General features: G+C 39.5%; 1 protein-coding gene across 1 annotated transcript; it reads right to left on the reverse strand.

Annotated features, from left to right (window-relative positions):
- On the reverse strand, positions 1–27,538 carry si:ch73-168d20.1 (NACHT, LRR and PYD domains-containing protein 12). The gene is made up of 10 exons (XM_051880635.1): positions 26,476–27,538; positions 24,421–26,170; positions 23,880–24,053; positions 20,583–20,756; positions 8,874–9,047; positions 8,499–8,672; positions 7,798–7,971; positions 6,728–6,901; positions 3,185–3,358; positions 1–169 (listed from the first exon to the last, which is right to left on the reverse strand). Exons 1-10 carry the CDS (start codon positions 26,654–26,656, stop codon positions 1–3), a joined length of 3,318 nt encoding a protein of 1,105 aa, XP_051736595.1. The 5' UTR covers positions 26,657–27,538.

Below are 27,538 nucleotides of genomic sequence, written 5' to 3' on the forward strand. Positions count from 1 at the left end.
TCACTGTAGTTTACAGTGTGGATTTTTCCGTAGATCATTGAGCAGCTTCACTCCAGAGTCCCCTGGTTTATTCTTACTTAGATTCAGTTGTCTCAGGTGTGATGGGTTTGATCTCAGAGCTGAAGCAAGGGCAACACAATCTTGCTCTGTGATACTGCAGTTAGACAACCTGCATAGAGTTTAGATAAATAACAATTCCTCAAGTTTAACAACCTCACTCTGTTGTATCATTGTTACACAAGATTATAATCATCTACAGTATATCACAAATACTGTACAGTATGAACTTCAATACAACTAACACAACACAGGTGCACAAGATTGTTTGGCATTTCTAACCAAAAATATCTATAAGACGCCGTATATGAAGACAGTGAAGAAAATTGACAGCCAGCCTCTTTTAACCCTCTGGGGTCTGAGGCTGATTTGGGGTCCTGGTGTACTTTTGACATAGCTTTTGACAAAAGTCTCATTACGCTGTATTTAGCACAAACTAGGCTACAATAACATGTGAGCAACATGTATGTATGTTTGTATTTTTGAGAGAATTGCGTAAATGTGTGTTTTTGAAAAATAAATAAATAAAAAGTCACTGAAATAAGTCCTCAAAACACATACTAAAATTTTTTTCACAAGACTTTTGGGAACTGTATATTTTAGTCTAGATTTTTTGCTTTATAATAATGTAAAAATCATCCTCCCTATTCGGACACATAAAACAATGTTTTGATTTTAAATTTCTAAGACACTTTTTGTTTAGAAAGCCCATATGCGAAGAGGCATGAACCTTCATTAATAATTCTGTGATTCACACCTGAGGAGATTAAGACCCTGCCAATAATGAGTCGCATAATGAGCCATTCAGTGAGGAATGTGACTGAGTGAACTAAGAAAGAATGCAATGACAAAAGAAATATATATATATATAGTTTGTAGTTTATTTAGAATATAGTTAACTATATAAATGAGAGTCAATGACACATTTTGAGTACACAGTTATACCTGGAAATAAATCGTGTTCAAAGATATATGTGAACATCACATACCTGCCATTTAGTGTTTCTCCAAATAATAATAATAATAATAAAAAAAAAAAACAGAAAGAAAAAAAGAAAAAAGAAACACTTTCCTGCATCCAGTCAGTGATCTCAGTATCATTTGGATGCAGTCCAATGTTTGCCAATATCTGATCACTGTGATTCTCAAATCTGTGTGATAAAAGAAAAAACCCTCTGTAAGCATGCTGATAACAGGATCATATCAGCTATTGTATTAATGTTAATATAATGTCCACTCTTAACAGAAAACATGATTTTTGTGATCTTATGCATGCACGTATTATTGCACATCATATGAAGAAAATTTTGTATAGGCCTATTATATTTTAAATTACAGCACCGGTCAAAAGATTGGACACATATTACTATTTTTAATGTTTTTGAAAGAAGTCTTATGCTCATCAAGCCTGCATTTCTTTGATCAAAAATACAGAAAAACAAAACAAAAAACAAAACAAAACAAAAAAACAGCAATACTGTGAAATATTATTACAATTTAAATAATAGTTTTCTATTTTAATATACTCTAAAATATAATGTATTTCTGTGATGCAAAGCGTCTAAACAATCATATTACCTTTATTGCATTTTATATATTATATTTGTTATACTATAGAGCCTAAATGTTAATGTGCAGTTTAATACATTGATAACACATTTTATTTCAGTATTTATTACGTATTTCAGTCGATTTCACTCATCTCAGTATAGCAATATAGTTTGAGAATAGCCAATATGGCAATTTACTGATGTAAGTTATATGTAGTAAACGAAACCGTGCATCGATCTGCCCCATTAATTCACACTGAGACACACAAAACTTTTTCATATTTAGGATTCATATTTAAACAGTCTTTTTGTGGCTTAATATTCACAGACACTATATCATGATTAGAATAAAGAACTTAAGAATAAAAAAAACTTACCATTCACAATCATCGGCTTGATCAAGTTGATCCTCGATCGAAATGAAATTGAAAGTGCTCTTCCTCTGAGGCAAATTCTTCCAGAATTATTCCCCATTGCGTCTCAAAACAATGTACATGAATCTGACTAAGCTTGATGCTTTTTTTCCGAACTGATGCGGGCGTTCAATTTCTGTTGCATATATCGCCTCAGAATTTACATTTGAAAGCTCCGCACGTTCCGTAGGCATGGCCGCATTGGTGGATAATGAGCTGACTCGCGAACGACTGACATCTCTCTCTTTTCAAACAGATTATATAAATGACATTCTTATAGAGAATATTTGTTTTCAGTTTGACTTACTACTTATGATTTAAAACCTGACATTTCAACGTTTCTTTAGATATATGTCTCATGTTTGTGTGATACTGTAAGTATTCACTAAGTTACAGTTCATTTTCTGAGGACTATCAGAATGGACTTCATTCAGAGAGAGACTGCAGCTTGCGCATCATGTTAGTTTTCTTTGTTTTGCAAAAAGTATATTTTGTTTTTACTATGAGTGTATACAAATAAAAGAAGACATTCTGTAGTTTCAATTGATGTATTACTTTTGTCTGTATGACAAAAAAATGGCAGAGTATTTTTTAATTTGATTTTGCTGCTATGTGAAAAAAATCCAGCAAAACTTGCCGGCGCATTTCCTGAGCTTTTGAGTGTTAAATTCTTGGCTGTTTTATTACGGTGTGTATTTTCTCACCTTTTGAACATTGATATTGAAACTTGTATGTACCTTTTCTATGCTCTATTACAAAGTAGGATGATAGGGTTCCCTCCACTTTTACAGTTAGATAATCATTCAATATCTTTCTGAATTTACTTCATGTTTCTTTCTATGTTCATATGTGCTTTTGTGTATCTGTAGGTAAAAAAATATGTTCTTTGTTTCTTCATGAGACAGATGAATTAGCCACTACTGTGGGTGCTTCTAAATTTGTGCATCCACGTTTCCTTTACTTGTGTCTTGGCTCCTCCTTCTTAAGATGCAAGGAAATAATGCACGGATAATATGAGGACAGAGGAATCAAGGCATATTTGTAAAATGGTCCTCACATCATCACAGTGCAGGTTTTTAGTGGACACATGCTTCTCAATGCTATAATTGATATGGTAATATTTATGAAGAAGTACAAATAATATAATAATATGATAATACACACCATAGTTTCTCCAGTTTACAGAGTGGATTCTGTAGTAGATCAGAGATTTGCTTCACTCCTGAGTGCCCTAGTTCATTGTTGCCCAAATTGAGGAATCTAAGGTGTGAGGGGTTTGACATCAGAGCTGAAGCCAGAACAATACAAACTTCTTCTGTAATACTGCATTCAAACAACCTGCAGAGAGAATCAAAAACAAATCATCATTCCATTGACACGGCTTTCATAATTCCATTATACAGCAGATATCTGTGTATTTGTAATAGTCCTTCAAAGATGCTTAGACAGACAAAGGTCCTCCTCTTTCTAAAGCCCTGTACTACAAAAACACAATTTAGACTGTTGTAGTTATGCCATTTCACAGCTAAATGTCAAAGGCTTATTGTCACAGTTCATGGCTTAGTGGCTTCAGGATTGACTGATGCTTATCAGCAAATTAAGAAAAAAAAAAAAAAACTGCAATACCCCCAGGGAGCATTTTGAATACTCGGTTATGCCGTTCGGGTTATCCAACACCCCCACAATCTTCCAAGCAATGGTAAAAGATGTGCTGAGAGACATGGTCGACCAGTTCATTTATGTCTACCGGGATGACATAATGTTTTTTTTTTTTTTTTTTTTTTTACTTTTCCAGAAACATGTTTATCACATCAGATGAGTGCTTCAGAGACATGCTGGAGAATGGGCAGAAAAGTGCATCTTTTCATGCACAGTCAGTCCCTTTCTTGGGCTACATAGTCTCATCAGGCTGTGGGAGATTGACCAACACCTTGCAAGGCCCTGCAGAGGTTTCTGGGCTTTGCCAATTTTTACTGTTATTTTATTTGCAATTACAGCCAGTTATGCTCCTCTGACTGCCTTGATCTACATTAAAGCTGCGTTAATTTGGCCCAGTGCAGCTGAAGCTGCCTTTTCCAACCTCAAACTATACTTGTTGCCCCTGATCTGTCTCGTCAGTCTATGGTGGAGGTCGAAGGTCAAAGATTGGGGCTTGTGCAGTCCTCTCCCAGTGCTTTTCCATAGATGGGAAGATGCATCCCTGCTTGTTTTTTCTTATCGTTTGTCTTCTGCTGAATACAATTATGACATTGGTAACAGAAAGTTGATGGCAGTCAAACTCACCTTGGAGGAATGGCACCATTGGTTAGAAGGCTCAGGGGTGCCTTTTATTGTCTGGACAGATCATAAAGATCTCGAATACATCAGATCTGCCAAATGCTTAAGCTCCAGGCAGGCCCGGTGGAAATTACTTTTCGTTTGTTTAAATTTTTCCATTTCTTATCATCAGAGCTTCAAAAACATCAAACTCGATGCCTCTCCTCACATTATTGACCATCCTAAGCTTCCAGTCTCTCCTGCTTCCATCCTGCCCAAGAACCTTGTTGTTTCAATGTTGACTTCAGAGATTGAATCAAAGGTTTGCATGGCCATACAAGGGGTCACACCTCCATTCATTTGCCCATAAGATTATTTGTTTGTGCCTGAGAGTTTTTATGGTCTGACGTCATCCGGTAGGGTCATTGTTCCAAGGTAGCTTTCCATCCAGAGATCAATCATACCATGTTTCTCATTAAACAGCGATGCTGTTGGCAGTCCATGGCCTGTGAAGTTTTCTAGTTTGTCTTGGTCTGCTCTGTTTGTGCTAGTTGTAAGACCTCCAATCAAACCCAAGCCAGGTTATTTCAACTGCTGTCAATACCTTCAAGACCCTGGTACCATATCGTATTAGATTTCGTTACTGCCCTCCCAGAGCAACACGGTTGTTTTGACTGTAGTGGACTGGTTTTCGAAGGTGACTCATTTTATTCCTCTGCCCAAATTACCTTTTGCCAGAGAGACAGCGGTTGCTGTCATTGACCACGTCTTTCGCTTTCATGGCCTCCTGATGGATGTGGTCTCTGACAGGGGATCCCAATTTGGGTCCAAATTTTGGAAACAGTTTTGTTGTTATCTGGGGGTGACTGTAAGTCTTTCCTTGGGGATTTATCCTCAGAGCAACAGTCAGACAGAGCGGGCCAACCAAGATCTGGAGCATGTCTTTCGGTGTCTTGCCTCTCAGAAACCATTGTCCTGGAGTCACCAGCTCTCATGGGATTAGTACGCACATAACTCGTTACCAGTGTCATCTTTGTTCTGTCTCCATTTGAGTATAGGCTAACAGCCACCATTATTTCCAGCACTGGAACCCGAAGTTGCCATCCCCTCTGCCCACGCCTTTGTCCAGAGGTGTGTTCGCACTTGGAGAAGAGCCTCACAGACTCTTGTTAAAGTGTGTTCACACATCAAGGCTCAGGCCGATTACCACCAGTCCAAGCCTCTCATATATATTGTTGTTTAAAAAGTGTGGCATTCTTCAAAATACATTTCTCTCCATTACATTTGTAGTAAGCTTGATCCCAAATTCATTGGCCAATTTTCTGTCTACAAAATCCTAAGTCCAGTGGCAGTCTACGCGTCCACAGCCAAGGAGGCCGTCCCTGAACAGCCAGCTCCACCCTGTTCCCCTGAACAGCCAGCTCCACCCTGATCCCCTGAATGGCCAGCTCCGCTTTGGTCCCCTGAGTTACAGGTGCCGCCCTGGTCGCCTGAGTTGCCGGCTCCACCCTACCCCCTTGAACTGCCGGCTCCGCCCTGGCCCCTTGAACTGCCGGCTCCACCCTGGCTCCCTGAGCTGCCGGCACCGCCCTGGAGGCTTCCTGTCCTACCAAAGACTCTACTAGTCAGCCTCCAGGGCGCCCACCCTCCCACCCCAGTTTGTGGCTCGAGGACACACTTTTTGGGGAGGGGGGAGTGATGTTACATGTTTGGTTTACTTTGTTCATGTTTATAGTTTTTTTTTTTTTTTTTAAATCAGTTTTCATGTCCTTTCTGTCTTCAGTTTTTTAGTCAGCTTTCTTGTCTGTTAATTAGGTGAGTTCTCCTAATTTGCCTGTCTGTTTGTATCCTAGGTTACTGATTTGATTAGTGTCCTCAGTTCAGGTGTGTCTTGTTAATTAGTCACGGTTTCGTTTGTATATAAGCCCTTAGTTTCTGTCTGTTCCTGGTCTTGCATTGATGTTACTTTAAGGTATGTTTGGTTGTTAATTTCTCTTGTTCAAGTTCTTCACTGTATTAAAAGTTATATACAAAGATTTCCTTCGTTGTGCGATCCTTATCAACCACAGACCGTAACAATAAACACTATGATACATGCATTGGATGGCTATTGTCTATCTATACTGAGACAAATAAACAAATAAAAAAATAAATTTCTGTGACTGTGGCTGTATGAGGAAAAACTCTTGATATATCAGGGGTCTCAATACTTTATGAATTCACTGTATATGCAGTCATGCTCACATTTATGCTTTTGTACTGAATATCAGCACAACTGTTTAAAAAAAAAAAAAAAAAAAACTGTCCAGTTGGGTTTGCATATTGCAATTAGTCACAAAAGAAACAAAAGCACAAAGCTTTGCATGACCAACCAATGCACAGATTGAAAGTGAAAATGTGTGTGTGTGTGTGTGTGTGTCTTTAATACACAATATAGTAAAATACACTTACAGTAGTTTCTCCACTTTACAATGAGGATCCTTCAGTAGATCAGAAAGAAGCTTCACTGCTGAATCACCTAGTTTATTATAGTTTAGATTCAGTTCTCTCAGGTGTGAGGGGTTTGATCTCAGAGCTGAAGCCAGAGCAGCACAGCCTTGTTCTCCTATTTTGCATTTCCAAAGCCTCAATAGAGAGAGAGAGAGAGAGAGAGAGAAAATACACTTTACACTTACATTTTAGAGTACATTTTGAAGAAACTACACTGTACAACTCTTAAATAGCTGGTGCTTATAAATCATAAATATTGATTTTTTTTTTCTCATAACTTTCCCATATTTGTTCATTAGTCATTCTTTTAGTTTTTTCATATTATTTGGATCATTGGGAGTTTAACAATTTAAGATCAGCCATATTGTTTCAACGACATTTTGAATTTGATCGTACACTGTTGTACAATATAAGTTGTTCTTGACCACATACAATTGCTGCTAACAGCTCAATTTATAATTACTTCAAAACTGACAGCTTAGATTGAGTGGATGAGCCATCAATCTGGTGGACCAGTGCTACCCTGGCAATGAGACCTCGTTCCTACTTCAGATGTTTCTTGTGAATGTGATGACTCCTCTGTGCTACATATATAATGGTGTAGTTGTCAATAGTGGCATATATGCCACTTTAGATTGCTTCTGAGTCATCACATTATATCATTCCTTATAATTCCATAAATTTATCTGTGCCATAAATAATCTTTGCTCACCATGGCTTCATGTTAATGGCTGGCTGGTATTTGTATTATATATTTTTTTATTTTATTTTTTATTTAAAAAAAAAAAAAAAAAAAAAAAACATGGAAAGGAGACTGCATGTAGAAGGTTATTGGATATAATCAGATATTTTATAATATCTTTTTATAGAAGACCATAAAAACCATGCCCCCTACTGAAGCATCATGGAACTCATGAGCATAAATTTAAGATAAGTGTTCTTAGTTTAGAGAACACACAAGCAGATCTATTTCTATTTGAATATCTATTTTATAATACACTCATCATTAATTAATAAATAATTATACTCACTTGAGTTTCTCCAGTTTACAGTGTGGATCTTTCAGTAAAGCATGTAGCTGCTTCACTCCTGAATCTCCTGGTTTATTACAGCTCAGATCCAGATTTCTCATTTGTGAGGGGTTTGATCTCAGTGCTGAAGCCAGAGCAGTACAGCCTCTCTCTTTAATACTGCAATTAGACAGCCTACAGCATAGAAAAAACATCTCACACATACAGCCTAACACAATGATTTATCATGAAATTTGGTCATTTAGTTTACTAATGACTTAATATTTTCATTGAAGTAGCCATTATTAAAATGACGAAACCTTTCAAAATTCCTCATAGAACAAAATTTTCAAAACTGCATGGTTACTGCTGGGCCAAAAACCATTTGTCTAATAATATATGTAATTTTGGCATTATTGGCATCAAACATCTATTCATACATTTTCCAAACCACTGGTTCTATGTAGGTTTGCATGTTTGCTGGAGCCTATCCCAGCATCTCACGGGCACCCCGAAGCACACTTTACTTTGACATGTTTTTAATATTAAAAAAAGTTTCTCACTTTTCTGATTTGTATCTCATTCACAATTAAAGTATGACTTTTAGTGCTTTAGTTACACACAGAATACACAGAAAGAGCAATCCTTGTCTCCAAGTTTTTGTATATGTAAATATGTTTGTCTTATTCTGCAAAAATAAGAAAAAAATGAGGAATACTGACTTTAGTTTCTCTAGTTTACATTGTGGATCCTTTAGTAGAGTAGAGAGCTGCTTTACTCCCGACTCCCCTAGTTCATTGTAATTAAGATTCAATGTTATCAGGTGTGAGGGGTTTGATCTTAGAGCTGAAATCAGAGCAGCACAATCTTCCTCTCCAATGTTGCAGTCAAACAGCCTGGAAAAAAAAACTTCTGTCACTCCTGAACAATTCTTATCAATCCTTATCAACCCAAAGTAATGAATAAGAACAAAGAATAAATATTAATAAATAGTTTTTCAACAAAAACAAAACAAAAAAAACAAACAAACAAAAGTGACATATATAAAGTGACATATATAAAGTGATGAGAAAATATAATAAACCATCTGCACTAACATTAATTTCATCAGTTTACAACGTTGATCCCTTAGTAGAGCTGAGAGTTGCTTCATTCCTGAACATCCTGGTTTATTATAGCTCAGATTGAGTTCTCTCAGATGTGAGGGGTTTGATCTTAGAGCTGAAGCCAGAGCAGTACAGCCTTCCTCTCCAATATTACAGTCCCACAGTCTGCAGAAAGGAAGATAAAATCTTCACACATTTATTTTACAATTATCCTCACCACTTACGTGCCCTTGAGTATAAATTGTTCCCATTCAGTTGGTCACGTTTGACGTATGTCAGACAGACCGACGAATAGGAATCTCCCTAGAGAGGCCAATCTGCTTAGAGTGTAACTAAAATGAGCATGCAATCATATGCAGCTGCCTCGCAGCGCAGGTATTTAATGAGCAGCAGGTGTGTTGCATCTTCAGCTTTTCGCTTCGGAGCTGAACGGTGTATGTTCTCTGCAAGCAAGTGTTCTTCAAGACGAGTCAAGCTCTCAGGACGAACATCTCTACTTCTAAAAGCTTTAAAAAGGCTGTTCTCTAGGCCGGTAATGGTGCGCTTTTGAGCACTTAAAAGCTGTTTTAACAGCTGGTAAGAAGTGAGCGCCTTCTAAGAGAGGAAAGCACACGACAGGCTGCACACATCCCTGTCTATGTCGCTGCGGCCATTCCCATGCGTGCTTCAGCACTTTTAAAGAGCAAGTCCCTAAAAGAGCTTACACAAGTAGAGCTTGTGTGTGTTTCTGGATGTGGTTGTTACATGGCACAGAGGGATGATCACGATCACTGTATCATGTGTCTGGGCTTAAAGCACACTGAGGCAGCATTCGTACATGAGTCATGTACCCATTGTGGGAAGATGACCAACTCTGAGTTGCGATCGAGACTCCAGTTCCTGCAAAGGGGCAGAGTCCCGGTGCCGCTGCGTCAATCCAATCCTCCTCAGAGTGTTGCTTCGGATAGTGGTGCTGGTGATCTGAGGATTACAGTGAGCGCACTTCCTTTGGGGAACCAAGCCCCTAGGAACCCTCACTCCTCCTGCACTCCGCAGCCAATAGAGCTGCCGAGGGAGTGTGGTGGGCCATCTCAGAGGTGTGCAGCATACTACCCCCGGAGGAGGGCTGGGTGGTAAATCCTTTGTTTCATTTTGTTTCTGTTCTGCTGCTGGCCCAGTTTCTAGCGGTACCCAAATTTTCAAAGAGCAGTTTCCATCATTTCTGGGTCCGAAGAGGGCTTGGAGAGCATTGAGAGGAGAGAAACCTCTCCACTCTCATCCCCCTCTTCTATCACCAGCGGGCAGCAGCGCGCAGTTCGAGAAGGCAACCAAAGCCTCTCCTGCACCCTCTGTCCAACCATGGAATCAGGTAAGTGTTGCACAGCACACTAAGATCCCGCAACGGGCCGCCTCACAAAGAGAGCCCCCCGAGCCGCGTCCCTGCATTCCAACTCGCTGTCCCACTGCGGGTACGCCTACGGCCCCCTTGGTTGCACTTGTACGGTCTCTGCGAGCCTGGCTAGCGCTCCCCAGTCCATCTCGCTGTCTCATTTGGACCATCAGTCTCGGCTGTGCGATTCAATTCACCCGGCTTCTCCCCAAGTTCAAGGGCATCCACTTCACTTCAGTAAAAGCTGTCGATGCCCATGTCTTGCGTGCGGAGATTGTGTTCCTACTGGTGAAGAACACAATAGAGCTGGTCCCTCCAGCCGATATATTTATTCTAATTGCAATATAGACTAGTGTCTGTCATCATGTTTAAATATGAATCCTGCATGTTCTGTGTTTTTGTGTGAATGTTTCGGCCAGACGCTTGATTTCGTTTAACTACTACACATAACTTACATTAGTAAACATGGCTTTTCCAAAAAAACATTGCTATACTGAGATGAGTGAAATCGACTAAAATATGTAATAAATACTGAAATAAAATGTGTTAGCAACATATTAAACTGCACATTAACATGTATATGCTCAATAATATAACAAATAAGATACACTAAATGTCACAGCAATATGAATGTTTAGACAATAATTCTTTGGCCTGTTTTGGGCAGATTATGAAGGGTTTACTGAAAATAGTATAGTGCCACATCAATAAAGCTTTTGTTCGCAATGATGAAAGCAGTAATGAATGATGAAAGCTTTGCATCACAGAAATAAATGATATTTTAAATTATATTCAAATAGAAAACCTTTATTTTGAATTGTAATAATATTTCACAGTATTACTGTTTCTGTATTTTTGATCATTTAAATGCAGGCTTGATGAGCATGAGACATCTTTCAAAAACATTAAAAATAGTAATGTGTCCCTTTTTTTGACCATTTCATTTTGTTTCTCTTCTGCTGCTGGCCCAGCTGCCAGTGGTACCCAAATTTTCAAAGAAAGAGCAGTTTCCATCATCTCTCATTTGGACCGTTAGACTCGGCTATGCAATTCAATTCGCCCGGCTTCCCCCCAAGTTCAAGGGCATCCACTTCACTTCAGTGAAAGCTGTCGATGCCCATGTCTTGCATGCGGAGATCGCGGTCCTACTGGCGAAGGACTCAATAAAGCCGGTCCCTCCAGCCGATATGAGGTCAGGGTTCTACAGCCCCTACTTCACTGTACCCAAGAAAAAGGGTGGGTTACGACCGATCTTGGACCTGCGAGTTTTGAATCGGAGCCTCCACAAGCTACCATTCAAAATGCTCACGCAGAAATGCATTTTCAAGTGCATCCATCCCCAAGATTGGTTTAGCAGTGATCAAACAGAAGGACGCGTACTTTCATGTCTCGATTCTCCCTTGACACAGGCCGTTACTGCACTTTGCGTTCAAAGGTTGGGCATATCAGTACAAGGTCCTGCCCTTCAGGCTGGCCCTGCCTCCCTGCGTCTTCACAAAAGTCATGGAGGGAGCCCTTGTTCCCATGAGAGAACAGGGCATTTGCATCCTCAACTATCTTGATGACTGGCTCATTCTAGCTCAGTCTTGGGATCAGTTATGTGAATACAGGGACCTGGTGCTCAGTCACCTCAGCCAGTTGAGCCTTCAGGTCAACTGGGAAAAGAGCAAACTCTCCCCTGTGCAGAGGATCTCTTTTCTTGGTATGGAGTTGGATTCGGTCGAACAAACAGCATGGCTCACAGAGGAACATGCTCAGTTGGTGTTGAACTGCTTGAACACGTTCAAAGGCAGGACAGCGGTCCCACTGAATTCTTTCAGAGGCTCCTGGGGCATATGGCAGCCACAGCGGCAGTAACTTTGCTTGGTTTGCATCATATGAGACCGCTTCAGCACTGGCTTCACGGCCGAGTCCCGAGATGGGCATGGCAACGCAGCACGTACCGAGTGGCAATCACTCCGGAATGCCACCAAGCCTTCAACCCGTGGTCGGACCCCTCGTTTCTTCAGGGAGGAGTGCCCCTAGAGCAGGTGTCCTGGCATGCTGTGGTGTTCACAGATGCCTCTGCCACTGGCTGGGCTGCCACGTACAATGGGCATGCAGTGTCAGGGGTGTGGACGGGCCCCCAACTGCATTGGCACGTCAACTGTTGCTAGCAGTATGTCTTGCTCTGAGCCGCCTGAAGAGGCCATTACGGGGCAAGCACGTGCTGGTCCGTACGGACAACACTGTGACCGTTCATTAACTGTCAAGGTGGTCTACGCTCCTGTCACATGTCGCACCTTGCCCGCCATCTCCTCCTTTGGAATCAGAAGCATCTGAGGTCGCTTCAGGACATTCATGTCCCCGGTGTGCTCAACCGTGTGGCCGAGTAGGCAGAATGATTTTTAACATCACTTTGAAGCAAAAACTCTAGACTAAAATATACAGTTCCCAAAAGTCTTGTGAAAAAATGTTTAGTATGTGTTTTGAGGCCTTATTTCAGTGACTTATTTTTGTTTGTTTGTTTTTTCAAAAACCATGCATATATGTAATTCTCTCAAAAATACAAACATGTACATAGGAGGAGGCAGACCCAGCCCTGGCTTTTCTCTGTCCAGTCTGCGCTCTGCGACTGTATATAGACAGAACTCAAAGCCTCAGGAGCCTTTGTGTCGAGCCGGTCTCCTCCTGTGTTCTCACTTCAACCAGTCAGAGACTTGGAGAGGCCCCGGCTTAGTGTCGGCTTTCTGTGCTTATATGCGCTTATTGCTCCAGAGAGTCCCTACAAGGCAGACCCTGTTGAGTCCTTCGATCACCCTTTGGCAGTCGGACGTGGTGGAGCATCTGGCGTCAGGCCTATACTCCGTTGCATCCTTGAGAACCGGGTTTAGGCTGGATACCATATGTGTGATTCCACGGTTGCTCCTAAACGAAGCCAGTGTCTTTCCCTTTAGGAGAACCCAACTCTTATCAGGTTGGAGTCACCCCAGTAACTTCCATATGTAGTACAGCCCTACGGGGTTAGTCCATATGTACATCTACACATAACTCCTTTGGGAAAGGATGTGGCTTCTGCAGCATTCCTTTCCCATTGAAAGGGCACGCTTTCCCAGTGTTATCCAATAGTCTGACTGAATGGGTTGTGTGAAACAGCAGCAGTGGTCAACACTCTTTGTGTTAGCCCTGTCCCACCGTCCTTTAGGCAAGGGGGTGCAGAAGGCTTGCACAGAGCATTGGAAGGGGGCAATGCCTGAGGCGCTTTGGTCTGTCCGACGTACGACGATATAAACCTGGAATTCCATTTCATGTACAAGAAACATCTCCGTTACAAAGGTAACCCTTGTTCCCTAAAGGAGGGAACGGAGACGTATGTCCTGTTGCCACAGTGGCTGTACCCTGCTGATGCTGCTGCCTCACCTAATCGGCTCCTCAGCGAAAACCTGAAGATGCAACGCACCTGCTGCTCATTAAATACCCGGGCTGCGAGGCAGAGCAGCTGCTACTGCATATGATTGCATGCCAATGTGCATTGGCTTGTTTTAATTACACTTGAAGCAGATTTGCCTCTCCAGTGAGATTCCTATTCGGCAGTCTGTCTGACGTACACCTCCATTCCCTCCTTCAGGGAATGAGAGTCACCTTTGTAACTGAGATGTTTCTTGTACATGAAATGGAATTCCAGGTATATATGAATTAAAATATATTTGATACATCCTAAAATCTGTCAGCAGCATCTCTGGCATGTTGTTGATTACCACTGAAAATAATACTTGTCTCAGTTTATAGAAACAAAAAAATATATGTATATTTTGTCATGGCTTGCAAGGAGTTAAGGAGGCAAGGATCTAAATCAAAGACTTAAAAAATAAACCAGAAATGCTCAGTAATAAAACTAAGACAACAACTGACAAAAATGAACTGAAATACAGGTCTATAAATATGCAGGGATAGTGAGAACTAAACTAGAAACAGTTTGGAAGTAATCAGAAACCATGGAAAAGAAAATGAGTAACTATAGGAACAAATATGCACATTACCTAAAAACGAAAGGAAAACTGGGATCAATATAATCGAAATAAACCTCAACAGAAGTGTCGCAATGACACATGGTAGATGTGACAGATGTAAGGTTCAGAATTTTTGTTTTTTTATTATTAATATTATTATTATTATTATTATTATTATTTATTTATTTTTTTTTTTTTTTACAATCGCTAGGACCCATTTCTTTTTTCTTAGGGCACTTTCTCTTTCAGCTTGGCACAATAGTTATTTTAACCCGTTTAATCCCATTTTTTCCCCCCAGAGATGACATATATGAATTTGTATGGTATTTGTAAGGATATTAAACAATCAATGTCAATTATGTAAAAAAAAATTATTGAAAAGTCAATGAAAAAATAGGTTTATGTCGGAGAACAGTAGAACACAGGGAGTCTAGGTCTATGGTGTTAATGCATTTACAAAATGACAAACTTCCAGCAATTAGTTTATAGACTGGGTTAAATAGATGAAATAGATGAAACTGTGCATGATGGTTGCACGCGCGACACACGCAACATGACAAACCTGTACATTCTTTCTATGATCAGGCGTGTTTAAAAGATAGTTGTTATTAAGATAACACTTTGCTATCGTATAAGGTCCAGTGAACCTAGCCTGAAATGGACTACTCAGAACAGGTAGGAAAGCAAGCACTTGATCTCCTACTTGGAAATTCCTGGACTTAACCTTATGATCATACAACCTCTGCATCTTTCCTTGAGACTTACCTAATTTTCGTAGAGCAATAGCTCTGTAACAGTCGGTAACAAAAACTACTCACGTAGTCTAAGACATTCTCAGGTGGATCAGGTGTTTTCCATTCACCTGCCAAGACAGCAATAGGGCCCCTGACAGTATGTCCAAACACTAACTCATTAGGACTAAACCTGTGCTCTCTTGCACAACCTCACAAATAGCTAACAGCATCCAAGGAAGTCCATCCTCCCAGTCACAATCAAGTTCAACACAATACGATCTCAAAAGTGACTTAAGAGTCTGATGGAATCTTTCCAGCCCTCCCTGACTCTGAGGGTGATAAGCACTTGAGATGTTGTGTTTAACTTTGAGTTGTTGCATGGCTTTAGAGAATTGTCTGGACATAAAATTTGAGCCCTGATCAGACTGAATGGTTTTAGGAATGCCAAAAATAGACTTAAAACTCGTTAAAGCCTTTAAAATTGATTTAGTTGTAATTGATCTCAGAGGATAAGCTGCAGGATAACGTGTAGACTGGCACATCACAGTGAGTAAATAAGCATGCCCGGCCTTAGATCGTGGTAAAGGACCAACGCAGTCGACAATCAAATGTTCAAAAGGAGTGGTGACTACTGCAATAGGTTGTAAAGGAGTCAATGGAACCTTTTGGTCTGATTTTCCGGTCATGTGACGGATGTGACAAGACCGTATATAGTTAAATCACATCTCTCTTGACTCTAGGCCAATAGAATTTCCCCAGAATTCTATCATGCGTCTTCCTTTACCCCCATATGACCAGCAAGGCCCTGATGTGACAACTGTAGGACGGCTTGACAAAAAATAAGAGGAACTACAATTTGGATCCTAGGATCAAGGGAAGAGTCAGAACTCACAGGCTGTTGTCTACAAAGTAATCCATCTTGAAGAAAATAAGATAAAGGTGAAGTTTCATTTCCTCCTCCAGCAGCTAAAGAGAACAATTCTTGAAGAGTTTCATCTGCGTGCTGTGCTTTGATTTGTGTGTGATTAGTGAGATTGTGTGTGATTAGTGTGACTTCTTCTCGAGTCACACTATAAAGTGAAGACAAAGAACAAGTGTTAACATGGTCATCACAAATAAATGGACTTTCAGACATGGAGTCAGGCTTATTTAGCCTGTGGTCGTCATCAGACTGTAACTCATGCAAAGGGTTCACATCTTCAACTTCAGTGCACACAGTACTGGGTTCTGGCTGAGAGGAATTTTCAGATGCAAGAAAAGTATCACTAAGAACATTTTCTGTTTCATCTGACATTTGTCTCTTGGCCATCGCTCGAGTTATCACACAAGCAGAAAATAAATTAGGACGGTCAGAAGATCCATTCAATTCGTCCACAACAGGAACTACTATAGGTGGAACACCACCATCTGACTTCTCCCAAACATTTCCCCCAGCTAAGTCATTGCCAAGTATAAAAGTAACAAGGGATAGGAAGCATAGCACAAACTCCTACAACCACGTCACCTGACACAAGTCTGGAATTAAGATGAATGCGGTGTAGAGGAACTTCCATGTAGTCCATTTCAAGTCCTCTAACCAACACGTGAGATCCAGTGGCAGTACGTTCAGACAGAGGCAAAAGTCCTTCCAACAAAAATGACTGCCCTGCCCCAGTATCGCAGAGGATATGAACAGGAACCATTTCATCAGAGTCAGGCAAAGAAACACTCCCGTCAGTGAGAAATGGCCCAAAGTCAACACTGTTTTTAACATTATCCATTTCAGTGATGTTCACCTGCCCAATCTGCTTGTCAGGACTATAATTCACACTTGATGTGGAAATTAAACCAACTGGTTTAACGGTTTTCTCTTTCTTTATGAGAACAGCACAGTCCTGATTTTATGTCCTGGCTTTCTACAATAAAAGCAAACCATCTCACCTTTTGTGCGTGTTACTGAGGTATTGTCAGCAGGATTGTCACAGCATTCTGTCGTGCAAACATCTTTTTATTTTTAACAGAGATGCTCAACTTTGACCTACTCAGCTTATTTAAATGAACATAACCTTGATGAGTAAGAACAATTTAATTGTAATTAAATGTAATTTCTTAATCTCAACATCCTTTTCTAACAACTTTCTCTTTCAGTGCACATGCATCACGCTCGGCACAAAGTTTTTCCGCATCAACACATAACCATTTCTCTTGCAAAGACATCTCACTAAACTTTGCATTTTGATCGGTATCATAAAGAGGAGAGGTTAAAGACACATCAGGATTAATGGCTTGAGCTCTTACCTCTAAAACACCCAACTCGTAAAGTGCGTCTTTCACAACTTTCATCAGCGTCTCTTTGAGCTTCTTACCTCAACACAAAAGCGCTCGGCAATCAGCAACAGCTCTTCCTTCGTACATCTCTCCAGCAAGATTTCCAAAGGAAATGCAAAGAAATCCTCGATTACCGATGACATCTTTATAAAAATAAAAAAAAGAGGCAGCAGAGCAAACACAAAAACAATACAAACACACCTGAGATGCCGCTAAACTAAAGCGTGAGATGCCGATAACTAGAGCGTTAGAACTACAAGTCCCATCAGCCACCTCGCCAGGGATCGTCACACATATACGCTCCGGGTGAAAAACCCCACCGTAGTTATGAGATAAATAAAGATTTACCACAAGTCATTCCTCAAATTATCTTCATACTCGGTAGAAATCACAAACAACACAGATACGGAGAAACAACGAAAGTGTCACCAAATGAAAATGAGAGACTCCAGTTGCTATAAATGAAACTATAAATGAAACTAACTAAACCTACCTGATCTTCAAAGGTGTACCGGACTCGGGGCGGCATTTAAACACTGAACTCGAAGACAACTGGCGTTACACCAAAAGCCAGAAGCGTACCCCCGACAGAGATTTAAAACCTCTGTCCAGAATGACCTTCAAAAATAAGAAAGGCAAAACAACAAACTAAAACTATAAACAGTGCCTCGATGGAAGGATTGTAACCCAGCAGAGGACACTCTAACTTCCTGAAGTCTACTCATTCACACAGGTGAACACACTCAAAACTCTGCATTTACTTGAACATGTAGCAATCCCGGACGAGCGCCCAATTTTATGTTATGACCCGCTCGTTCCAACTCGTAATATAAAAGAGGGATCATAAATGTGTTTAGTCACATGACCTGTAATGATGGGTCGACAGAATGTGGATCCATTTGCAGCTATTTTATTAAACGGACTTACAGAGCAGACAGGGCAAAGGCAGAGGCATAAACAGGGACAGGCAATGGTCGAGGCAGGCGGCAGACAAACAGAATCAGGGTACAGGCAAGGATCAGGGCAGGCAGCAAAACAATCACAGTCCAGGAAACAGGCAAAGATCAGGGCAGGCAGCAAAGGGTCACAGGGAATAAACAGTCCAATCGATAACAGGTAAACAGTCCACAGAAAAACGCTCAGAAATGATCACCAAGGCAAATCAAGACTTCACGATGTGTGTGTGTGTGTGTGTCTTAAATAGTGTGAGTGTGATGCGGTGCAGGTGTGTGTGCAATCAGTCCCAGGAATGAGGGCCCATGGGAAACGTAGTCCGAAAGAGAACTGATCAGTATTCCGGTGATGGCTCCCTCCGGCGGTCCGGAGGAAGGGCCGAGGGAGCCACATTCGTGACATGACCAAACTACCCAAAAATGTTAGACCTGCCCAGAACTCATGCAGAAATCTTAAAAATTTGCATTATAAATGAACATGTGCTTCATAATTGTCAGGCTTGGTTGCAATGAAGGCAGACGAAAAAGACGAGTACAATCCAACAACGTAGTTTAATGTATAAAGATCCAACGGAACAGGCAAGAAGGCATCAACATGGAGCATAATGAATCAGCGTATCGAATCATGATTCGGATCGTGTGTCAAACCGCCAAACTGCTGAAATCACGTGACTTTGGCGCTCCGAGCCGCTGATTCGACACGCTGATTCATTATGCTCCGAAGCTTCCTGAAGCAGTGTTTTGAAATCGGCCATCACTATATAAGTCGTTATTTTGGGTTTTTTTGGCGCACCAAAAATATTCTCATCGCTTTATAAAATTAATATTGAACCACTGTACTCAAATGAACTGATTTAAATATGTTTTTAGTACCTTTATGGATCTTGAGAGAGGAAATGTCATTGCTCTCTATGTAGGCCTCACGGAGCCATCGGATTTCAACAAAAATATCTCAATTTGTGTTCCGAAGATTAACGAAGGTCTTACGGGTGTGGAACGGCATGAGGGTGAGTAATAAATGACAGAATTTTCATTTTTGGGTGAACTAACCCTTTAAATCTAATTTTCTTGATTTTTGCGAGTACCATGCCTCAGAGAAAAACACTATTTTGTCAAGTTGCTAACATAGCATAATTGGATGCAGCTTTATTTTTAGTAACAGTAATACAGAATTTTCTCCATCATACAATACGTTTTAAAATTAATTGCAAGCCATTTTTTAACACAGCCCATCCAGCATTTAATATGATATTCTAAAATCAATATGTCTAAAATCAACACTCGGTCCTGCTCTGCTTCATACTATAGTAATGTTAATATTCTCATCCATGAACATGATTTCTGCCACTAGTCCTATCCCGATTCCAAGATTCCTCGCTCAAACTTGCCATCATCAAGCTACGCCTTTGTTTTGAATAGGCGACCTCTAGCTGACGAAAAACTACACATTGCACCTTTAATGGTCACTTTATTTTACTGTAAATGGAGGAACATTTGGAATTGTGACTTTTGTAGCCAGTGCAAACAGCAGAATTCACCCAAAGCCCACTTTCAACTATTTGGTTGACAAGTAGTTCTGTCTTCAAAACAAACAAACAAACAAACAAAAACACTTGTTTCTCAAAGCTGAATTTATATTGTCATGACCAACCTGATCACTGACTAAAATGAACACCAGTAGAGATGGCTGCCTCTAGTACACACCTAAACCCATTCCGGAGGGAAAGAGGCATAGTTTACCCCCTGGGAGACGCTATGCGGATGTCAAAATGGCTGCACAGAAAAAATGCAAATCCTACTTAAATTAACCTAAACTCCCCTAAACAAACAAATAAAGGGGGAAAAAAAATAAATACATAAAAATAAATAAAAGAGAAATATGTACACACTCTCAGTATGTTTCAGAAATAAAGAGAAAGTAGAAGAAACAACAAGTAACAATTAGAAATGCTCTCAAACACATCCACTCACACAGACCCACTCCATGAGAGAGAGAGAGAGAGACCATTTCAAATCTGTGAACACAGAACAGGATATTATAGATCCCCTAAAGAGATGTGGTGATGAAAAAAAGGAAATGGGAGGAAAAATTACATTTCAATGTTTTTGTGTTCCCCAAGAAACTTGCATTTTGGGTGCTGAAATGCAGTGATATTAGCTTTTTCTAACAACCCACAAACATCTTTGTCTGTGAATCCCCAAAAACATCAGTTGCTTAATACTTGCTACACAAAAATGTTACTTTATAACTTTTCATTTATGCATTTGTGTTAACAGAATTGTGTAATCTTTGTTTCTGTTATTTGATAACATGACAAAAAAAAAAAAAAAAAAAAAAAAAAACTTACTGCAGTTTCTCCAGTTTACATTGTGGATCCTTCAGTACAACAGAAAGAAGCTTCACTCCTGTGTCTCCTGGTTTGTTCCAATTTAGATCCAGTTCTCTCAGGTGTGAGGGGTTTAATCTCAGAGCTGAAGCCAGAGCAGAACAACCTTCCTCTCTAATTAGGCACCCAGACAGCCTGCAGAGAAAAATAGTAACAGTTCTTAGCTATTTGTAACTAGCATGTTTTCAAAAAGCCTGTTGAGAAAAAAAAAACAAAAAACAAAAAAAAAAACACACATATATATATATATATATATATAAATACATTTTTTGTGTGTGTGTGTGTGTGTTTTGGTCACACATCATCTAAGGTAGTGGTTGCCAACCTTGTTCCTGGAGTATCCTCAACTCTGCACATTTTATGTCTCTCTAATCAAACACACCTGATTTAAATAATCGGCTCGTTAGTGGAGAATGGCTGTGTCATATTAGAGAGACATTCAAAATGTGTGCTGTTGGGCAAGAGTGTGTGAGAGTGTCAAATGACTCCTTTTTCTTTAATTATAGGGCAGCAGCTAAGAGATTTACCTTAAAAGTAAAGTACAACCAGAGATTGTTGAACAAATAATGATTATGTAATTTGAGTGTGTCAGCTGACCAATCTGAAGGAATTGTGAGATAATGGATAACTTGTAGAGCCTCTTACTGTATTATCAACAGAAGGAAGACGTGTAATGAAAAAAAAATTATTAATAAAAAGATTAAAAAAAGGAGTAATCAACACAACTATTAAATGAAGACCATGAATGATAAAAAAATAAAGTGCACAAGATGCATAAAATTTGCATGCATAAAAAAGTGATTAAGTTGGGTGTTGCTGTCGCAGAGTTACGTTATCTTAAAAAAGAGATTTTGTTAAGTCAGGGGTTCTCAAACCTGTCCTAGAGGACCCCAACAATGGACATTTTGTATGTCTCCCTCATTTAACACACCTGATTCAACTAATAAGCTCATTAGTAGAGACCGCAAGACTTGAATTGGGTGTGTCAGATAAAGAAAATACACAAAATGCGCAGTGCTGGGGTCCTCTAGGTTTGAGAACCCCTGGGTTAATTAATGTTTACATTTCATGTGGTCGAGTGAGCAATCTGGTGTTGGTGATGTCTTCTTTGGCTGTGCTGAGTAAAAGTACACAGTGGGGAAAGGAGCCTGAAACATGGAGGCTCAAGACGTGCTGTATCTGTTATTGTCTTGCTGGATGGAGACTTTGAATGTAGTTTATGTTAAAGTCTCTTTCCTCAAAGACTGGGTCAAACATGGTTGCATCTGTTGTTGATTGTATCTGTTGCTGCCTCACAAGCTGTAGACTCAAAGCATGAAATCTGTTGCTGTCTCTTGCTTCTCGCAAGAGAAGCACTTCTCCATTCCAGTGCTGTGATTGGCTGCTGGCATCAGAGCGGGCACACAAATTTTCCTTATTTTCCATGTAGAAGTCAGTAGCATAATCTAAAGCAGTGTCTTTAACGTTTTACCAATGCATTACTCTCTTCCCAAACCACTACCAGAATACCTTTGGCAATGCTTTGAACACATTATGCAAACATGATGAAAAAAGATTGAACTGTCATGCATGCATTCTTTTGTTTGTTAATAGCTGAATTTATGTAAGATGTTGCACCACAAACAGCTGTCATTGAAAATTTATGTTTCCAAACATAGTTATGAATGTTTTTGGATAGATTCTTGTGGCCTTTCTTTGTTTCAGCCACCGCTGCTGCATCCAAAGTGTCCTAATGATATATATATATATATTTTTTTTTTTTTTTTTTTTTTTTTTTATTTAATATAGTGGTCCAGGCCTAAACCTTAGGAATTTTTCTCAAGAAGAATGAAGTTGCCTGTGGACCATTGAGAAGTTGTGTACTTCCCAGGTTTGGTACTAGGGCTCTTCTTGCCCTGTAAGAGGTGCCTGTCAATTGTCCTAGCATCCTCATTTGAAGGCACTGTACATTTGTTTTTGCTAGTCCACCAAGATCCAACCAAAATGTAGCAAACCTTTCTCCACAGTTGCAGCCAGAGAGGGGCCATGCCATAAAACTAGGCTCTAGAATGTGCAGTTAACTACATGTAATTGGAACAGACCAATGGTAGTTTGAAGGTGTTTACCAGCCAGAGCGCTTTTCCTGAAGAGGTTGCTTTAGCAAGATGTTTTGAACTCCAGAAACAAACTCCAAACGAACTTCGCTTTGGCCTGAATTTATTTAAAATAATGTCACACCAGATTGATTTGGCTTGAAGTATATTGGGGCCTTAAATGCAGCTCACTTATTTTAAACAGAGCTTAACGGGTACATAAGCTATCTTTTACCGTTGGGACTTGGGTGGGCTTCTAAGTTCAATATGGATGGAATAATATGTTCCAATAACAGTCTGTGGTGCCTGTCTTGCTGTGGGTGAGGCCCTGTGCAATCCATGTCTTGAGTACTCCAGCTGTGTAACAAGCACGGCTGGCAGGATTGGAGCTCCCTGTATCCACAGTCTTATCTCATCAGTTTTTTTTTTTTTTTTTTCTCCTTTTTGAATTCACCTGATTGTCTTTGTACTTTTGTTCTTACCATGCGTGTCCTGCCTTGTGTTAGTTTTGGTTTGCTAAACAGGCACATGTGTAACTGAGCCCTTCTAATCTCTGGTTAGACTAGTTCTACAGTCTACCTGGCTCTGCCCGGATTCAGCTGTTGTTCTCACTGTACCCTTCAGGTTATTTTTTTATTTTCATTGCCTGAGTTATCCTTGCAATTGAGTTTTATTTTTTTTAACCTGACAGCTAACTCTAATAGTTTTACTAGTGCAAAGATTGTTATTTTTCTTTCAGAAAATAATAATAAAAAAAAAAACGTTCTAATAAACTACCCCAAGGCGTAGCCTGAAAGTAATGTGGAGTTTTTATATAACCTAGGAAGGAAGAGGACTTAAGTTTAGTTTTGGGATTGAACTTCTGTTTTGACATCTAGGTCCCTTTGCTTGACTAATGAGTAATACAGTTTCTGTGCTGTTCCCAAGGAAGTTATTACCTGTACAGTAGTTCAAGTTTCACATTAACAGATGCAATGTCTTTTTGCACTTAAAAGCTTCATAAACGGCATCACTGCTTCTGTTTTTGTTTGGGTGTTTACATTTTATAAATATTGTCCAACAATTCTTACAAATTATTATTTAACACCTTTATATTTTATCTATTTTATCTATATTAGGCAATAAATACAGAAGTGTTAAATTCATGTTAACTGAGGCCAGTAAAATTTATTGTGACTGCTCTTACTTTAATGTCTCCAGTTTACATTGAGGATTCTTCAGTCCAACAGAGAGGTGCTTCTGTCCTGAATCTTCTAGGTTGTTGTTACTCAGGTTCAGCTCTTTCAGACTTGCAGAGTTCGAGCTGAGAGCTGAGGCCAGTGCCAAACAACTTTTTTCTGTGAGACCACAGTCACTCAGACTAGGAAAGAAATAACCATGAATTCAAATTAAATATGTAAGCAGCACAAAACTGTATAGATTTTTTCAAATAAACTATGTACTTAAAGCAAATCATCCACCGCCACATTCTACAGAAGTATACAAGTTTTCTGATCATATGATGTGGAGATGTGGTGTGTGATGTGGAGATAAATACTATCTTTGAGTTATACAATACACACTTTTATCTGTTTAGTGTGTTATTGTGTTAATTACATATGTATAAATTGTTTATATACCTGTAGTGCATATTCTTTATATTTCCACATTTAGATTATTGTAATTTATTCTGTACTGTACAGTGTTTGTCTATTGTACTTAATTACACAAAAAAGTAATATACTGACTCTGCTTTTCTAGATGTTTTCATTACTGGCAGCAGCCTCAAAAGACATTCCTCTGATTGATCATATTCGCTTAGATTAAACTCATCCAGCTCCTTGTCTGAGTTTAGCAACACAAACACCAGAGCTGACCACTGAGAAGGAGAGAGTTGGACTCCAGACAGTCGGCTTGCACCTGTTCTGCTCAGGTATGTCTGGACTTCCTGTACTAGTGAATGATCATTCAGTTCATTCAGACAGTGGAACAGATTTATGGATTTCTCTGGAGAGGAATTCTCCCTGATCTTCATCTTGATGTGCTCAACTATTTCCTCTTGGCTGGAGGAGATGCTTTCTGTCTGTGCCATCAGGCCTCGTAGAAGAGCCTGACTGGACACCGACGAGAGACCCAGAAGGAATCGGAGGAAAAGATCCAGGTGTCCACTCTCACTCTGTATGGCCCGGTTCACTTCACTCTTAAGAAACTCAGTTATTTTTGAGTTGTGTTCCTTGTTTCCAATAAAGGAAATGAGCTTGAATAGGGCTGCAAGAAACTCCTGAATGCTCAAGTGCACAAAGCTGTAAACCTTCCCCAGGTACAATTCAAATTCCTCTCTGAAGATCTGAGTGCAAATTCCGGAGTACACCGACGCTTCTTTGACATCAATGCCACACTCTCTCAAATCCTCCTCATAGAAGATCAGGTTCCCTTTTTCTAGTTGCTCAAAAGCTAGCTTTCCTAGTGACAGAATATTATTCTGTGTCAGCTGAAGATCGACGTCACAGTTACCATCATACTTTTCAGTCTTCAGTTTGGTCTGAAAGATCAGAAAGTGAGTGAACATTTGAGTGAGAGTCTTGGGAATCTCTGTACTCTCTGCTTCACCCAGCATTCTCTTCAGAACAGTGGCTGAAATCCAGCAGAATACTGGGATGTGACACATGATGTACAGACTTCTTGATGATTTCACGTGTGAGATGATTCTGTTTGCCAGACTATGATCATGTATTTTCTTCTTGAAATACTCTGCCTTCTGAGAGTCATTGAACCCTCGGACCTCTGTGACCTGGTCGACACACTCAGGAGGGATCTGACTGGTTGCTGCTGGTCTAGAGGTGATCCAGATGAGAGCAGAAGGAAGCAGATTCCCCTTGATGAGATTGGACAGAAGCACATCCACTGAGGCTGATTCTGTTGCATCAAACAAGTTCTGATTTTTTGTGAAATCTAAAGGAAGTCGACATTCATCCATTCCATCAAATATGAACAAAATCTTGGAATCCTCATAGTCTCTTGGTCTCAGTTCTTTCGTATCTTTGAAAAAAAGATTAAGAAGCTCCATGAGACTGATGTTTTTCTCCTTCATCAGATTGAGCTCTCTGAAAGGAAGTGGAAATATGAAGTGAACATCCTGATTATTGTTTCCTTCCGACCAGTCCAGAATGAACTTCTGTACAGAGACTGTTTTTCCAATTCCAGCAACTCCTTTAGTCAGCACAGTTCTGATGGGTTTGTTTTGTCCAGGTAAGGCTTTAAAGATGTCATTGCATTTTATTGGGGTTTCCTGTATCTCTGGTCTCCTGGATGTTTTTTCAATCTGTCTCACCTCATGCTCATTATTGACTTCTCCAATCCATCCTTCTGTGATGTAGAGCTCTGTGTAGATCTCATTAAGAAGTGTTGAGCTCATTTGATAGGAGATTCCTTCATTAATTCTCTGAAATTTTTCTTTAAGTCTGGATTTAAGTTTTTGTTGACATACAGGGGCACATTCTGAAAGAGCAAATGGCAAAATGTATGTTCTTTTTAAATACAAATACAAAACTCAAGATAAAGTCATTGATAAACAGAGAAAATCCTCAATGCAAATCCTCTATCTCAATTATATCTAACTATTTTCATGAAACTAATATTACATTTCAAATGCTTATGTTATATTACTGGTATAACACAAAAATATGTATTTCATTGTCATGCCTTTATCCAAATGTTGATTTTGTTTTCTTTAGTGACCATTAAATATAGTATGCATTTTCAAAATTGAATGTGATGAAATAGACATGAGATTAAGCTCTTACTGGTTTGCAGTGTGTTTGCGAGGTCTGTCTGATTCATCTCCCTCAACAAGTGCAGTGTGATTTTCAGAATCCCCTCTTTGACTCTGTCCTGACCTTCACCATCATCCTCCTGCTCATTCTCAGAAGATGCTGGGTAATCTGGGCTCAGTAATCTCTTGAACCTCTTCAGCTCTTTCTTCATCAAAGAGATGATTTTGGTCTTAAGCACCTGAAATCAGTGTGTAATCACAGTGCATATTTAAAAAAAAAAAAAAAAAAAAAAAAAAAAAAGAGAAAAAAAGAATCTCCATTCAGTAACAGATAGGCTCAACAAAATCATCAGTGCACACAAGTCACTGACCAAGTATTAAAAAAGATTTTTTTTCACTTGTAATTTGATGACATCAAATATTGCTATATTTATTTAGAAACAGAAGTAACTTATTATTTGTGTATTTTACTTTATATTTTAGTAGTCTACCGAAAGAGTACAGTGCTACCATTTAGGCTATTTAACAAACCTGTCCACACGGGATACTCCGAAAGAGTGCCTTAAGTTGACGAAGGCACATTTGCAATTTTGACTCCTATCCTGTGGCCTCATGCAACAGTGTTCATCAGATATGTATTTTAGAATCTCGACAGAACCAGTATGTCATCCGGATACTTTTTTTGCCTACTTTTTTATGAATACCAAGAATTTGGATGTACTACTTGTTTCACATACTGTTTTCATACTGTGGTGGAAATCAGCTTCCACAGTGGCCTAAAGAACAGGATGGAGTAATCATTATTAGCTTAATTTATGAACAATTGGAATGGATGGGAGGTCTATATCAAGTAGAAATAAATGTTTGTATGTGCATGCATTGTGTGTCGTTATGAAATCACCACAAACACATATACAAATAATAATAATAATAATAATAATAATAAATAATACATAAAAATAAAAATAAAAAATTTAAATGTCCCACCCAGAAAACACACACACACACACACACACACACACACACACAAAACAAAAACACTCCTACCTTAAAAATTGAGTCCAACTGCTTCTTTTCAAGGCACTTTGATCCAT

Source organism: Ctenopharyngodon idella, chromosome 22, assembly GCF_019924925.1.
Source record: "Ctenopharyngodon idella isolate HZGC_01 chromosome 22, HZGC01, whole genome shotgun sequence".
In the NCBI taxonomy this organism is placed as follows: domain Eukaryota; kingdom Metazoa; phylum Chordata; class Actinopteri; order Cypriniformes; family Xenocyprididae; genus Ctenopharyngodon; species Ctenopharyngodon idella.